The 15,961-nt window shown below is 39.1% G+C and overlaps 1 protein-coding gene across 2 annotated transcripts in view; it reads left to right on the top strand.

Annotated features, from left to right (window-relative positions):
- The window catches only part of LOC126100243 (histone-lysine N-methyltransferase eggless-like), a 351,861-nt gene that overhangs the window by 221,281 nt on the left and 114,619 nt on the right, over positions 1–15,961 (top strand). For both annotated transcript variants that reach the window (XM_049910825.1, XM_049910824.1), the window contains exons 11-14: positions 442–647; positions 743–809; positions 2,325–2,461; positions 9,642–9,787. In XM_049910825.1, coding sequence (XP_049766782.1) covers positions 442–647; positions 743–809; positions 2,325–2,461; positions 9,642–9,787 — 556 coding nt within the window. The remainder of the gene's footprint in view (positions 1–441; positions 648–742; positions 810–2,324; positions 2,462–9,641; positions 9,788–15,961) is intronic.

The following is a 15,961-nucleotide window of genomic DNA, read 5'->3' as shown; positions in this document are numbered from 1 at the left end:
AGCCTGACGGTGGGAACTGTGGGTATCCCTATCTTCGTAATCACAAACTCTTAATGGTTATGGGCAATAGTTAAGTTTCCATGTTACTTATTTCAATCAAAATAACTGCCACATAGCAGTACCGGAATATCTAAATCACTATGCAGTGTATTGGGAGCTCATTCAACATGGTAAACTTAATGTTGTTATATAATTTGTTGTATTGAATAGTACTGTTGCAGTTCCCGTAACAATGACAATCTGTGTTCAAATTAAGAATTAAAACGATCTAATGTTCTACTGTGGTTTCCTTACATACATTTTTAACTATGTTGGCATTCTTACATTAAATCAATGCGTAGAACATACATCTTAAATTATTGAAAAGTTAGTATCAGTAAGCACTATTGTTAAGGGGGAAATCTCAGTCCTGTTAATTGTAATTATTAATACTCGTTTCAGGGAAGTGGTGGGTGGCTCGAGTGCAGGAGCTGGACTGTTCCTTAGTGAAAATGCGATTTGATGCTGATTCCCGTACAGAATGGATTTACCGTGGCTCAGCAAGACTTTCACCATTGTTTGTGGAACTTTCACATGCACGGCGTATGCATGGGGGGACAGATACTTTACGACGTCATAGAGGTCTTGGCACTGCGTCTCTCAAGAAAGTAAAAACTCAGTCATATACTGTATGCCTTATGCTTAAGCCTTCCCTGGTCTGTGATTTAAAGTTCAATTATCTCTTTTTCTGCTTCATTCACAGAGAAATATGCCATATGTGGAATATACACGCACAGAAGTTGACGATAACAAGACTGAAGATTTAGGCAGTAAGTATTTTCTTGTGTACAGGTGGCATGTTGTATGATTCAGCTGATATGCTGTCCTTTCAACATATTTGATCAAAGTGGATCTTAAATTAAATTTAAGGAAATAGAACTGCAAACCTGATTTGTTACCCACAGTGAGACTGAGCTATTCTTGACAAGTAAAGGAAATGAAGGACAGTAATGCGTGGAGAAAAGAAGAAACCCCCAATTTTCAAAACTGTCAATTGTTGTCTCATTAAGTATAAAATTTTTCAGTATGTCAGTTCTTAATCTTTCAAGATTAAAAACTAAATTTAACTTTAAATTTAGAATCATATGATTTACATCAAAATGTAATTAAATTCTATCTGAAGTCAGTTACACAAGTCCCAACGTTCGCAGCTGGTAGGTACCTCACTGTGGAAAGTTCACAACAAATTTCCAATATGTTTGAAAGGAACGCAATTAAAATCTCGTGTTGTTTCACATAATGAGAGTTGAATATTAACCCAAGTTTCCACTGACTCAGCACAGGATCTTGTTGATGATTTCCTTGGTGTAATTTTTAGTTTTTGGTACACTTCAAATCTTTGCAACGCACACTAGTTGTTCAAAAATTAGCAATTTTTGGTGCCATTTAATTGACCATATATATGCTACACATGAGGATGCGTACTTTTGCTAGAGAAAGAGCAAGAGCTAGAAAGCTAGCGTAATTACTGTCTTCTGTTGCATGTGTCTATTGTGCCACACATCAGTCAGCGGTAGTTGAGTGGTTACTTTTTTGTGTATTAACCCTGCACTCACCTGGCCAGAAATCCTTCTCAGTACAATTCTCTAATTCCCATACATCCGACTTCATTCTATCTATTTTTCTTTTGAAATTATTTAACACACTTTCTTGATCAAGGGGTTTAACATTCAACACAGTGTTTCATAAATAAAGAAAAATTCTACTTCAAAGAATGCCACCATCATTAAATGGTGCAGTAGAGCTGCATTTTTCTTAGAATGTAACAGATGTAGTTGGGTCTTTTTTTCAGTTATTTGCAGTAGCAACATAGGATGCCCATTTTAGCTACTATTACAAGGCCACATCCGTCACCCATCCATTCTGTTGCACCTGCAGCTACTGAAAAGTGCCTCTGTGGTGTCTCCACAGATATCCTCCTGACACGGTTGTGCCCATAGTATTGTGACCTGTATTGTTCACATACACTGAGCGAGATGCTGCAGTGGTAAGAGACTTGACACATATTCAAGAGGATGGTAGCTCAAATCCACATCCAGCCTTTGAGATTTATGTTTCCTGTGATTTTTCTAGCTCTCATAGGACGCATAGTGAGATGATTCCTTTGAAATGGTGTGGCTGATTTCCTTCCCTCTACTTCTCTGTTCTGAGCTTGTGTTCTGTATCTAATTACCTTGTTGTTGATGGGATGTTAAGCCTTAATCCTCCTTCCTTCAGACACACATCACCCCACCACAATAAGGCCCATGGTTAGTTGAAGACCATCTGTTTCCTTGTTACTACAGGAGATGAGGATAGTAAGTCTTCCATACCACCTCGTGCAGTAGCTAGAAAGAGCACCACAAGACAGTCGGAGAACTATACTGATGAAAGCAGTCGTGTGAAGACACACGAGACAGAACCAGAGTTTGGCCGTATTGAGGTTAGTTTGATGTTTAAATCACATATGTTAATAGTGCATGTTCACATTTCATGCAAAACCATTTCATTATTGTTTAATAGTGTGACGGTTTATATATTTAGAAATATGTTTTAATTGTATGGTGTTGTGTATGTGCTGTAGTAATAACGGTAACTGTGTGATACAACTTGATGGGTGGTACATTGGACTGTAGAATTTTTTGTTTGATTAATAGAGTCATATCAAATAATGTCAGCATCTGCAGATAGTGTTTCAAAGGAATGACTAATCAGATCAGCAAACTGAAGAAATATTCAGAAAGAAATCAACAATGTCTGTGAAAGAGAGATTGAGAAATGATGGTGTATCTGCTCTAAGGTTACTCTGTCTTTTGAGAAATAAGTTGTCTTGTACACAGACACAGCACCCAACATCTGTCATTCCAATCAACAAATGAAATGGCAATGATATAATATTAAGAATAATATCCCCCTCTCATTTCCTATGCCAATGTGGAATGTGAGTGGTATGGATAGACTATTAGAGCAGTTGAGGAGTGATGCAAGAATGGCCTAACTGAAGCAACAAGAAAGTCAGCTGTCACTATGAACTACATGGAATAGTAGAGAGCAATCATAAAATGAAGGATTACAAGACCGATATTATGGTGCAGGCTCCAGGTTTCAGGGACAGTATGATAAGGAGTTGATGAAAATTAAGATGACTGAAATTCTAGATTGGATGTTAAGCAGCAAAGTGTGGCACCACATCTATTTTCTTTTTATTTAATTTTATTTGAAATAGTTATGAAAACACATGTTTTGCTGAACACAAGAGTGGAGAACAGGCGATTCTGACTCCAGATAGCAAGAACATTGGAAATCATTGCTTACAGCACCCACCAAAAATGGCATCACACTCATTAAAATATTCTACAGAAAAATAGACTTGTTGTCTTGTTGGAGGCTCAGAAATCCATCTTGTAATACAATTGAAACTCATGAGAACTATCAACCTGATAAATAACTGTAAAAACGAGGAATGTTAAGGAGCTGCGTTTGACATTCCTGGTGTGTTTGTAAACTACAAATTTGTGGCTGTGTAATAAGAATAAGAATAAGGAAGTATGGGACTGCAAAAGCACTTCCACCGTTGAAGAGGAAGAAAGGATAAAAGAAATATAAAGACAGAACTAGAGAGAAGAGTTCGTGAGATGGAATCATATCCATTAATAACAAATTATGATAATACAAAGTGCAGTTCAAAATATGAAAAAAAGAATTTAAAAGAACTTTAATAAAAGTCAATTCCAAACATATTTCAGAGTTATTTTTATACCTTGGCAGAGTGTAATAGAAGGAGTAAAGGTAGTAACTCACCACATAGTCACATAAACAACACTGGTAATGTTGCTAAGCTTTTGGACAAATCCTGCTTTTAGAGCTAGCAGAAGACTCGCCTGAATACGTACATTGTTCCAGCTGACTGTATTGTGCCAGTGCGACAGACCAGCTGGCGTGAAGGGTTGTGTCAGGTGGAGTAGTGTGTGAGGGTTTTTTTTTGGGGGGGGGGGGGGATTTGATGGCTAATGAGTAAGAGGGAGAGGATCCATGTGCACAAGATAGTAACATATCACCACTGAGCTCATTCTGGCCACAGGCAGGAGGAGTTATGCTAAGTACACAATGAAGTGGAGGTCTGTATTGGGAGGCCACAATGGAACATTGAAAGAAGAAAGGAGACTGTGGAAAGAGGGTGTGAACGTGAGATGAGTCAAGTTATTGTCATGAGGTAGGACTTGGCAGAAAGGGGGCAGGAAGATTATGGAATTGAGGGATGTCACGCAAGGCCAATTGAAGGACGCCCTGTGAGTACAAGTCTCATCTGTGTAATTCAGAGTGAGGGTGGTAAGGATCTATGTGCTTGGGTTCTGAAGCAGCCAATGAAATCAACCATGTTGGGCTCAGCAGCATGTTCTGCCCTGGGTAGTCAGCTCTGTTCATGGCCACAGTTGGGCAGTGGCCATTCATCTGGATGGACAATTGTCAGCATAAAATTTACTGCAGATGTTACAACAGATCGGTTATATCATATGAGTGCTTTGAGAAGTGACACTGTCTCTTGTGCCACAATATATGCCTGTGACAGGACTGGACTAGCTTGTGCTAAGTGGGGTGCACTGGGTGGGTCTTACAGCTAGCTCTTCCTCAGGGATTTGACCCATGTACATGAGATTAGGAGTAGGTGTTTTGTAAGTATGGACAATGATATTTTGTAGATTGTGTGGGTTGATAGAATACAACTTTGAGATGGATGGGAAGAACTATCAATAGAATGTTATTCGTTTTCGGTATGATGAAACATAGTCCAAATCCTGTTGGAGAATGTGACTCAAATATTGCAACCTGGTGTTGGGGGGGGGGGGGGGGGGTCGTCACGTGCACTCCTTGCTCCTTTGCAGTTTGTTCATGGCAATGGTCAATGGACTAGGGCATGAGTGGATATGAGAAGGAAAATCTATTTGTGGAGGATTAGGTTGGGGGGGGGGGGGGGGGTGTTAATGCCTGCCTGTGAAGGCCTTGATAAGACCTCAAAGATACTGGGCAGGAGATTGCTCATCACTGCAGGTGACCAGATTGTATCATGGCATTTTTAATGTGGTTGGTATGGCAGCTATCAAAATGATGGTGCTGTTGATGGTTTGTGTAGAGCTGTCAGAGAGACTGTGGTCAATGTCTAGTAAAGTGATGAGCTGGGCTGAGGAGGACCAGGTGAAGTGGATGGGAGAGATGGTGTAGAGGCTGTGAAGGAATGAGGATCTCTGATAGCTCTGAAGAAGGATTTGTGCAGAAACTTAGTAACTTTCTTATTCTTGTTTGTTATGTCTATCGACAACTTAGTGCATCAACTATATGTTACCTTCACTTATTCCAATATTTAATTTTATGCCTGATTAACTCTTATGAGCATTTTGTAATGTGTATCACATCTGTGGTACAACTCTTATTTCTGGTAAGTTCTCCTTTCCCCTGTGACTCAGTTTATCATCTTATATGCTGTTGTTTTTCCTGAGTTACTCTTCAGTATTTATAAATAGTTTGTTCCTTTCCAGTACACTGGGCTAGTCAGTATATTTTACAGGGTGTATACGACCCGGGACAACTGGGAGATCCGGGAAAAACCCGGGAATTTTTTCATCCGGGAGAAAACCGGGAAAAACCCGGGATATTTTTAGAATTCCGGGAATTTTTCATTGGTTTAGTTTTCAGTTAAATTTTTGTAATTTTGACTGGTAAGAACCGATACTTTAACAAAGGATATTACTGTATCCCGCTACTGCAGAATAATAGTTCAACAATAAAACATAAACTAGTGACAAAAACGAAAATAACTTAAATTGCAAAGGAAATGCGCCATATACAACAACGACACACATTGCTCATGCAAGCGTCTGCCAATTGAAAATGTGTCAAAGGCTTTAGGAAGACTATGCAGTGCTTCATAACAACAAATTGCCTCCAATGAGCGTGAAGTTGCAACTGTTTACATTCGATTTGTTTTAGCAGTTTCGCTCGGGGTTATGCGCGCATGCGCAGTTGAGTCACGTTTGAGTAGTAGATTCTCTTGCTTCTGGCAACAGGAATGTAGCTGTTGGCTGTGCAAGCAGTTGCAGCAAGCAGCTAGATGCTACCAGGAAAAGGGGGCGCCATATTCATATTCTTGAGGAAAGAAACTTGTGTTTCACAAAGCGCCTAGCATCCAACGCACGTTTGCCTATCGATTATTCATATGATTTTGAAACGCTTCCCTGTTGACTTTTGAACATTTTTGAACACATTTTAAGTTGATTTCTGAATGAATCATGAGTTGACTTTTGAATGCAAGCATAGTGTACATGATGTCTCTGTCAGGAGAATCCTCGTCGCATCTAGAAATAAACTTTCCGCAGACAAAAGGAGACGGTGCTATACGAGCCAAGGGAGTGAAGCCTAACGGATGAATGCCAATCGCTGTCTCATTATGTGGTTGATTGGGTTTGCGAAAGATCAGCATTGTTATAATTACTAGTGAAATCCATAGATTCGGACTACCAGAATGGAAGTAAACGACTGACAGGAATAGGAGGTGAGAAAGATTACGTATTATCTTCTCGTTGTATCCAAGAAAATGAAATATTGACAGAAAATTTTGGCCAGATTGCTACACTAGTAAGGACCAGTAGTACAGTCCCCGGCTAGCAGCTACTTAAGTTCTATTCTGTAACGCGGGAAACGTGTTGTTCGAACACGTAATAACGCCTAACCGGGAAATAATCGCGGGATAACTAAACCTGTGGTCCTGGCAGGGTTAGTGAAGTTAATCGGTGAACAAATTTTGACAGTGGCAGAAATAGCTACAGAATTGGTGATAAGATTGTTTGTTAGAACGAGGAAGGGGAAGAAATGGAGATACCACACAAATTATGGAAGAATAAGACGATTCTGAATTTATATAAAAATTTCGTAATACTACTTTTCGATCTCATGCTTGAGAAGCTGGTGCGTATGAATGAAATGTGAAACTATTTCCTAACATAAAGCTTTTTGCTTGTAGTAGGCCTAACAGGTATTTGATATTGGTACTTATTGGATTATATTCTGTCGTTTTATAAAAATGGCCATTTGTGCCAAAACAGTCTCGCGTATTTGGTGTGTTACAAAATTGCTGCCATATTAGAAAGGCCTATTTTGTTTTATCTAGCAGACAGGGCCAAAATAGGCATAATCAGCTCGAGAAACCACATCAGTCTTGGGTATTATTTGTATTAACAGATTTTTCAGTATTAGATAACGACATTTCGATTTTTCATGTAGCAAACCGTTTGACGAACTTTGATGAGGTAATAGATTCTTTCGCAGAAAGGATAGCACGCCATGTAAAGCTGTAGCAAGATTAGAGAGGAAAAATTCTAGGAGTTAAGGTTTGATCAAATGTGTAATTTCTTGCTTATCTCTTGTCAGTATTGGTTTTATATATCCTATATTTAATTTTATGTCACACAAAACAGCAAGTTATTAACTAATATGCAATTAAGCTTTCAGATTTTCTGAAGAGTCCTTGTTCTCTCGATTACAGATAATCCCAGCCGCTATTAATTACGAAATTTTTTTAAAGTGGGGCAGGCTGTCAAACCGGCCGACTGGGAGCAGGAGAGGCACCACAGGACATATCAGTATCCACTCTCCGAATATAGTTTGGACGTGGGGTAGAAAAATGCTTTATGAAGAGGCGTGGCACCGCGCTTTGGCATACTTAAGACCAAATAATATGTCTTACATTTCCTCGAATACATATGTTTTACGTTTCAGACTTTTCAGAAAGATGTGCGCTACAAGATAAACATATTTTGAAAATTCGTTTTTTTTTTAGTATTGACCCGGTTCGCAAATGTCATAGATCCGGGGCTGATGCACAGAGCAGTGTGAGTTATAGAGGGTAGTCTCCATGCGACCCGTGTTTACGTTTAGTGATTTTGCTGTTTCTCCTTCGTTTACTCTCACGTCAAATGGAAACAAAACGGATATCTGTGGCCGGGAGCTATCAAGTGAATTAAAACACATTTACATAATTACGGAAGTTAGTTTCAGATTTTATTTTATTTCCACCTTTCTGACAGTCTAGCATTAATCGCCTTGCGGAACGATGAAGTTATTTTTGTCTGTTTGCTAAAGAAATTTGACTTTTGTTAACCTTTTCCGCAGAGGCAGTCAATGTATTTGAAACGAAATGTTTAATTCCACAGTACTAGTTAGTTTCAACTGTTCTCTGCGTTTTAAGTGCATATTTTCATCTTCTAGCACATATGGCATTATGTCATAATAAAGAATCAAACATGATATAATGCAGTACTGGTGCTCCAAGAAAATTTAAATCCCGAAAACGACAATGAAAAGCTTAATATCAGGTTGAGGTCTACTTTATTGGGGATCTGGACATACGAATGTGCCCTTTAAGTATGCACTTTAAATGTGCACATTTTAATATGGTTCATTGAACTCTGATGCTCTTGCGGTAGCCTCTGATGTCTTGTTTCTTTTATGACAGAATGTATGATCTTTCAATGTTTTACACGTACTTACATACGGGCTTCCTACGTCATGGTAGCTGTGCAAGCGCGCGTGTCGCCTTTTATCTGCGCTCTCTGGCAACTGCTGAAACGAACCTATTTCTAACAGGTCGCGGAAAAATATTGCAAATAGTGGTTTGAAAAGGGTTACTTTCAAAGTAAATATACTTTTACGTAAGTTGAGTTACGTGCAAGAATGTACCATGAATTTATTAATCACAGAGCGTTTGACTCTCAATTAAAAATCAACTCTTTGGTGACGAGCCATTTAGAAGAATTTCGAACCCTGAAGAGTAGACATTTGTCATTATTAAAAATTTTAATGGCACATTTGTGTGATATATCTTAAAGTGTAACACGCGCAAAAAAGATCAACAGTATATGTGAAAGCTTAGTTTCTCTTGCAGCTTGAGACCAATATTATATGTGAAAGCTTTGCTTTTCTTGTAACAACACTATGTATATTAATTTAAACTATTAACTTTCCCTGTTTGTGTGTTCGTGCTACTTAACAGTGATGTTGCTGTTGGCTGACTACATCATGTGTTCTATCCTCTGAATGTCCGCTGTCATCGGCTGGCGAGATCACGTGACATAAGCTACGAACGGCTTACAAAAGCGCATCGAAATCTCAATTTCAATGATTCGGGAAGTAACATGCGGTGTTTTTTGGAATTCCAACATATGCTTTCATAATATGAAAATACGCAGCGTACATGTTGCTGCACATCAAAGATATTTCCAAAATGTGCCTTTTTCCCTGAGTTTCGTTTTCTAAAGTGCCGGGATATTGTAAGCCCGTGTATAAAACTATAACCATTCAAAGGATTGATAAGGGAAAATATACTGTCACCCGGGAGAATGTGTATTTTTAACCGGGAAATCCAGGAAAAATCCGGGAATTTTTTTTCCTTGTCCACGTATACACCCTGTTTTAGTTGGAACAGTAGTAACAGTCTTATTGAGATAAGTCTATATTTTATTGTAAGAATTTATATTGTTGATGCTTTCACATTACCTGTCTTTCGAACATATGTTTTGGCATTGTTTTTGAAAGGCACATTGTCGTGATCTTTCTTGTGGTCTGTGTTTCAGTATTTACAATTGGATACAAACTATAGACCAAAGTACTTCAGACCTCATCAGTGTTCACCAAGTTGCATTTCGTGGGTCCCATATGATCCAGAAGCTCTGAAAGGACAAAATCCTCTAGCAATTCCATTGCTTTGTGGATGGTACAGGTGAGTGTGTAATTTGTTTAGAATATTTTTTACTAAGACTTAACAAAAGGAGTTAAAATGGGATTGACTTGTTTTATTTCAACTGATCACTGTGATATTAGCAGTTGGAGATGCTCATTTCTATACCAAGAGCCACCACTTCCCCAGACCTGCTATATCCTTCAGGAGTCGATATTTCAAGTGATACTTTTAAACTATGTTTATCATTTTGAATTTTGACTCTAATGCACACATGCATTGTTAGCTACCACTCTTATTAGATACAAGTACGTCCAGAGGGAATGTAAATGCACAATCAGGATTTACCTGATCTTTGCTCGTCTGATGTATTCTAGTGACTGATTGCGCACTGCTGCAAGACAGCTCCTATTAAAAAGATTACATGTTTGTAATTTCTTGCAGACTTTTTAACTATGATTTAAATCAGAAAATGTAGTTGGACTTCTTTCGTAACTAACGAGGAATGTGGCACAATAAATACTTTTGAACTTCAGTTTTATATTCACCAAAACACAACTGCAGTTGTGGTGCTAGTTATTTCAATAAACTTTAGCAGACAGTGAAATTCATTCAAAGCAGACTCAAAGTATTGCTTGCAGTTCATGATTAATTGTTCATGCTGTTAATGTTTACTAATGCACTTTCATATTAACACACTCCCATTAAAATGTTACAGTTCATCTACGATCCCACTCACTGAAAATTTTTAAGTTGCGATGGACTCGCGAAACAATCTAAGCTCCAAAGCTTCCATTATCCAGCGACTTGCTGCCAAAAAATCAAAACAAAAACTTACTAAATCACTTACTGGAGCCAGGCCCCTTAATTTACCCATGTAAATCCCCTAGCTCTTTACTCTCCGGAAATGATTAATGTCTTATAACATATTCAGCTAATATGAATTATTTTGTTTCTAATGCAAGACTCCAAAAGTTTTCTAAACGGGGCTGCGTGTTTGCAGATTCTTACCCCTTAAGTGCCTGCTATTGTGTGTTCCTCATCGAAACTTTGCGTCACATAGAAAATCCCATATGCAGGAAATCTCCAGAACCTCATTCACCACACTGTAATTAAAAGTCCACTTGAAAGAATTGCTGGTGTTCACTCTGTAATCTTTCAGCATCCCTAAACAGTTCTTTATGTCAAAGAATTATCATTTATTAATTTGATTTGAAGCAATCTGCTTACATGATTTGGCCAAGTGCTTTTGGGCTGCAGTGAACATATGAGAAAATCAGCTTGATTGAGATATTTACAGGCACTTCTCCCCAAGAACCGAGGCACTGTAGATTGCTTTTGGTTGAAAATCGAGGCTTTTATCTTTTGGAATAAGGTATCTACACAACTGGCTCTCCTGTGCAGGCATCACATAATACAGTGTTCAAAATAAATGTTGCTTATTGCTGTATTGTCAATACTGGAATTAATAGGAAATGTAACTGTTTTTCTTCTGTCGACTACAGTTATAAGAAAACAAAATTAAAGAAGATAAATCATATTTCCACTTGATAAACACAAACAAAAACAATGCCTTGCTAAAGATTCCACCTCAGACACTACAGTTTCTTCTCACTGTCATTTTGCATAACACACAGCTTTGAACCAATTGGCCCTCTTTGTAATTGGAGACATTTTTGAATACAGATAGGCATACTCTTTACCAGATTGTCCAGATAAGTCTGTGGGATGTCGTTCCATTCCTCCACAGTGGCCTCTGTGATAACCCTGTAAGATCTCTGGCAGGAAAGGATGACTGCAAACCATTAGTTTTACCATGACCCAGACATTCTCAATGCAGTTGAGATGTGGAGAATATGTAAGCTATTCTATACGACTGCTGCTGTGCTCCACATGGAAGGTGTTCACAAGACTGTGATGATAGGGGTGTGTATTGTCGTACAGCAGTGTGAATCCAACCCCAAATGGAGCCACACTGTGCATGGATACGCAAGGATGTCATACCAGTCATCCTCCCTTGTATTGGTATGAGGGGTGTCCTGAAGCTGTACATGATTCCACCACAAAGTGTAACTGAACTGGTTTGATAACTGTGATGATCTACAATACAGTTAGAGGGTAAGCGTTGTCGTTGTTGCTTTCACACATGAATGTCAATATTGTCAGGGTGCAGACTCATTGAAAAGAGCAGTGTTCCACTGCTGCCTAGTCCACAAAGAGTGGTTTCATGACCATGTGACACAAGTCCCTCTCTCAGCCCGACTTAGAGGAAGAACCTTGAGAGGTCATCTGGCATGTAATCCCTGGTCACAGAGCCTATTTCTTATCATTGGTGTTGACACTTGCCCTCCTGTAACTATTTGGAACCGCCATACTATACATATAGCATTATGTTGAGAGTTTCTGCTTTCTGTTATACGCAGATATCAGTCCTTCAGCCCGATTCACTTTCTTTCGCGGCCACTTCTGTGACGATCCTTAACTGATCCTGTTGCTAGGAACTTGTTGCAGACTCTAGTGACATCATTACGACTCACAACAAGAAACACCGCATTGTCCACCCACCTCTTTCCCTGCACAATTAGTGCGACTATACAGAGCCTCTGCTAGTACTTCATCATTGTCTGAACCATCCTGAAGCAACACAACTGTCATGATGACACACAGCACAAGTACTGTAATAATAATAACAATAGTAATAATAACAACAGTGACGACGATGATGATGATGATAATTGATACAATGTATGTCTGGATCACAACATTTAACGTTGTGTTTCGGCAATGTGCAACATTTATTTTGACCACTGTAGTTTTTATCCCTTTCACAAAGACCTATGATACTACAGTGGATACTGGACAACTACATGAATATGACACCATCTTTATATGGTCCTTCCTCTCCTTACATTATTTTAAACATTTAATTGCCAATGTCTTCTCTAGCAAGTGATATGTGACTTGTGTCCCTCAGAGTAGTATTTTAAGTACAGCAGTCTTTGTCGCTGCTATTAATAGTATAAAGTTGTCACTTGGAAGTTTTGTTTTAACACACCACCCGTTAATTGGGATTTAATTATTGTTCTTGGAATTAATATGGAAGACAATTTTTGGTTGTGAACTATCTTTTTTATTTTAAAATGAAAATCAATAGGGGCAACGTTAAAAGAAACTGGGGCTGCTTTCGCTAAATGGCTGACTTACTTCTGGACTTTAGGAAATTTAATGCAATTTCTTTTGAGAGTTGCAATGGCCCACAGTTTTGGCTTGGAAAGCAAATCTTTGGTAAAATTTGTTACTGAGCATGAATTTAAATGATTCCTTGTGGAAATTGGTATTAAATTAATTATCGGATTTTGTAATGTTGAAATGATTGTAGGTTCTATTGTATTTCAGAAGCTAAAGACTATGGTGCATTAAATGGCACACTCGAACTATAGTAACCAAAAGAAATGCTTCCGTATTTAAGGAAACACACAAAATTATGGAACTGTAAAGGAACGACAGGTTTCTAAATGAAATGGAATGATCGTATGGCATTGTTGGTCGGGAGGCCCCATTCGGGGGAGTTCGGGCACCGTATTGCAAGTCCTTTTTAGGTGACGCCACTTCGGCAACTTGCGAGTCAATGATGATGAAAATGATGGACACACAACACCCAGTCCCCTGCCGGGAATCGAACCCGGGCCCCATCGGTGGTAGGCGGTAACGCTACCGCTACACTACGGAGGCGGACTCTAAATGAAACAGGGTTACTCTTTAACACTATAGGGTTACTCTTCAACACTATAATTTAAGGAAATAAAAGTCAACTTACACTATTCCACACAGCAAAAATTTGATACCTGATAAAAAACAAAAGATCCTCTACATGAAACACACAATATTCAAATGCATGCAATGGTTATTCTGATTACTCATAACAGTTCCAGTTGCAAATAATTAAGTTGCAGTTCAAGAAAGATCTCCTATGACCATTTCATTAAATCTGCAATATTAATTATGTAACGGGAGTCAAGCTAACCAAGAGAAAGAAGCACAATGGCAAGAGAGTAAAGAGGAAAAGAGAGTGGTGGCCTTGTTTCATTGATGTTTATACTAATTACACATTATGATCTTTGTATGATTATTGATATATTATCCAGAGGTGCCTGGCGTAGTTATATTACCTTGGGTAAATTTTGTGTAAAAGTTTGTGATGTTACATTGTCCGGTGTCAGTTGTTTGTGAATGACCCCTCTGTCTTTTATACGTCCTCCAGCTGTGCCACAACCACTCATCAGTTTCAGCTGACAATTAAGTGTGTATTCATTTTAACCATTCGCATTCTGTTTCTAATTTCCTGAACTGAAAATAAGAGGCACTTCTTAAAGATGATGATGATGATGATGATGATGATGATGATGATGATGATCATCATCACTATGAAATATGCTCCTATCATAGCACAAAAAGGCAGATATGTCCTGGGGAGAGTTACGGATATAAAAGAAGGGAACTAGCTTTTCGACTTACCTGGTAGCTTCAGAGACATGTAAATCAAAACATCTTGACATATCACACTTATTGTGCTCGTTGGTATTAGTACCTATCTCATGTAATGTAATGCATTGTGTCAAGTAAAGTAACGTGATCCATGATGTCATGTTGTGTAACATGATGCATACCATCATGTCATGCAACATCACATCTTTCATGACATGCAATATGTCATAACATGTCATTAATGTTTAGGACACTGGGATACTTCCTATTATATTTGCACCCTCACTCTTGTATACTTCCTATTGTAGATGCATCCCAATCTCTAGAAGCACATAAATTTGTGTTTGTTTGTCCTTACACCCCACACTCTACATGTAATGGGGTGAATAGGAGGATAAATAGTCCCCTCGTGGAAAAAAAATCAACCTCCCCATCTAGAAGTCAAAATTTATTTTAAGTTTCCCCTCCAGAAACAAATCCACCCCCAGAAATTTTATCACCCCAGAAAAACTTTTTTAGCTAGCCCTTAAATGCTCTTCAACCACGTGGTGATATACGCTAATATTGTGTCAGACCTTCTTTTGCCCAGTTAGTGCAGCAGCTTTTGTGGACGGACTCAACAAGTCATTGGAAGTTTCGTGCGGAAATATTGAGGCATGCTGCTTCTGTAGCCATCCATAATTGCGAAAGTGTTACTGGTGCAGGATTTGATGCACTAATTGACCTCTCAATTACATCCCATAAAAGTTTGATGGGATTCATGTCAGGCAATCTGGTTGGCCAAACCATTCACTCGAACTGTCCACAATGTTCTTCAAACTGGTTGCAAATAATTGTGACTCAGTGGCACGGTTCATTTTCATCCATAAAAATTCCATCATTGTTTGGGAACATCACATCCATGAATGGCTACAAATGGTCTCCAGGTGGTCAAAGCATCCAGGGGACCTTGTCCATTCCACATAAACTCAGCCCTCACCAGAATTACGGAACCACCTCCACCAGCTTGCACTGTGCCTTGTTGACAATCGATGGATGTGCAGCACACTCAGCTGTTACCAGCTGAAATCCAGACTTGTCTGACCAGGTCAGCTTTCCAGTCATCTAGAGTCCAGCGGATATGGTCATGACACAGAAGAGTCTGCTGCTGTAGCCCACTAACGCCATATTTCACCACGCTGTCCTAACGGATACATTCGTCGTATGCGCCCCCCCCCCCGCCCCTTTGAATTCTATGGTTATTTCATGCAGTATCACTTGTCTGCTAGCACTGATGATGCTTTGCAAATGCCTCAGCTCTTGGTCATTAAGTTAAGGCCATTGGCCATGGTGCTGTCCGTGTAAGAGGTAATGCATGAAATGTGGTATTCTTAGCACACTCTTGACACTGTGGATCCCAGAATATTGAATTGCTTAACGATTTCCAAGGTGGAATGTCCCTTGCATCTACACTATGTGATCAAAAGTATCTGGACACCCCCAAAACATACGTTTTTCATATTAGGTGAATTGTGCTGCCACCTATTGCCCGGTACTCCATCTCAGCGACCTCAGTAGTCATTAGACATCGTGAGAGAGCAGAATAGGGTGCTCCACTGAACTCACAGGCTTCGATCGTGGTCAGGTGGTTGGGTGTCACTTGTTTCATACGTCTGTACGTGAGATTTCCACACTCGTAAACATCCCTAGGTCCACTGTTTCCAATGTGACAGTGAAGTGGAAACATGTACA

Source organism: Schistocerca cancellata, chromosome 9 (assembly GCF_023864275.1).
Source record: "Schistocerca cancellata isolate TAMUIC-IGC-003103 chromosome 9, iqSchCanc2.1, whole genome shotgun sequence".
In the NCBI taxonomy this organism is placed as follows: domain Eukaryota; kingdom Metazoa; phylum Arthropoda; class Insecta; order Orthoptera; family Acrididae; genus Schistocerca; species Schistocerca cancellata.
The sequence above is the reverse complement of the archived record's forward strand: the minus strand, read 5'-3'. Positions and strand labels throughout refer to the sequence as shown.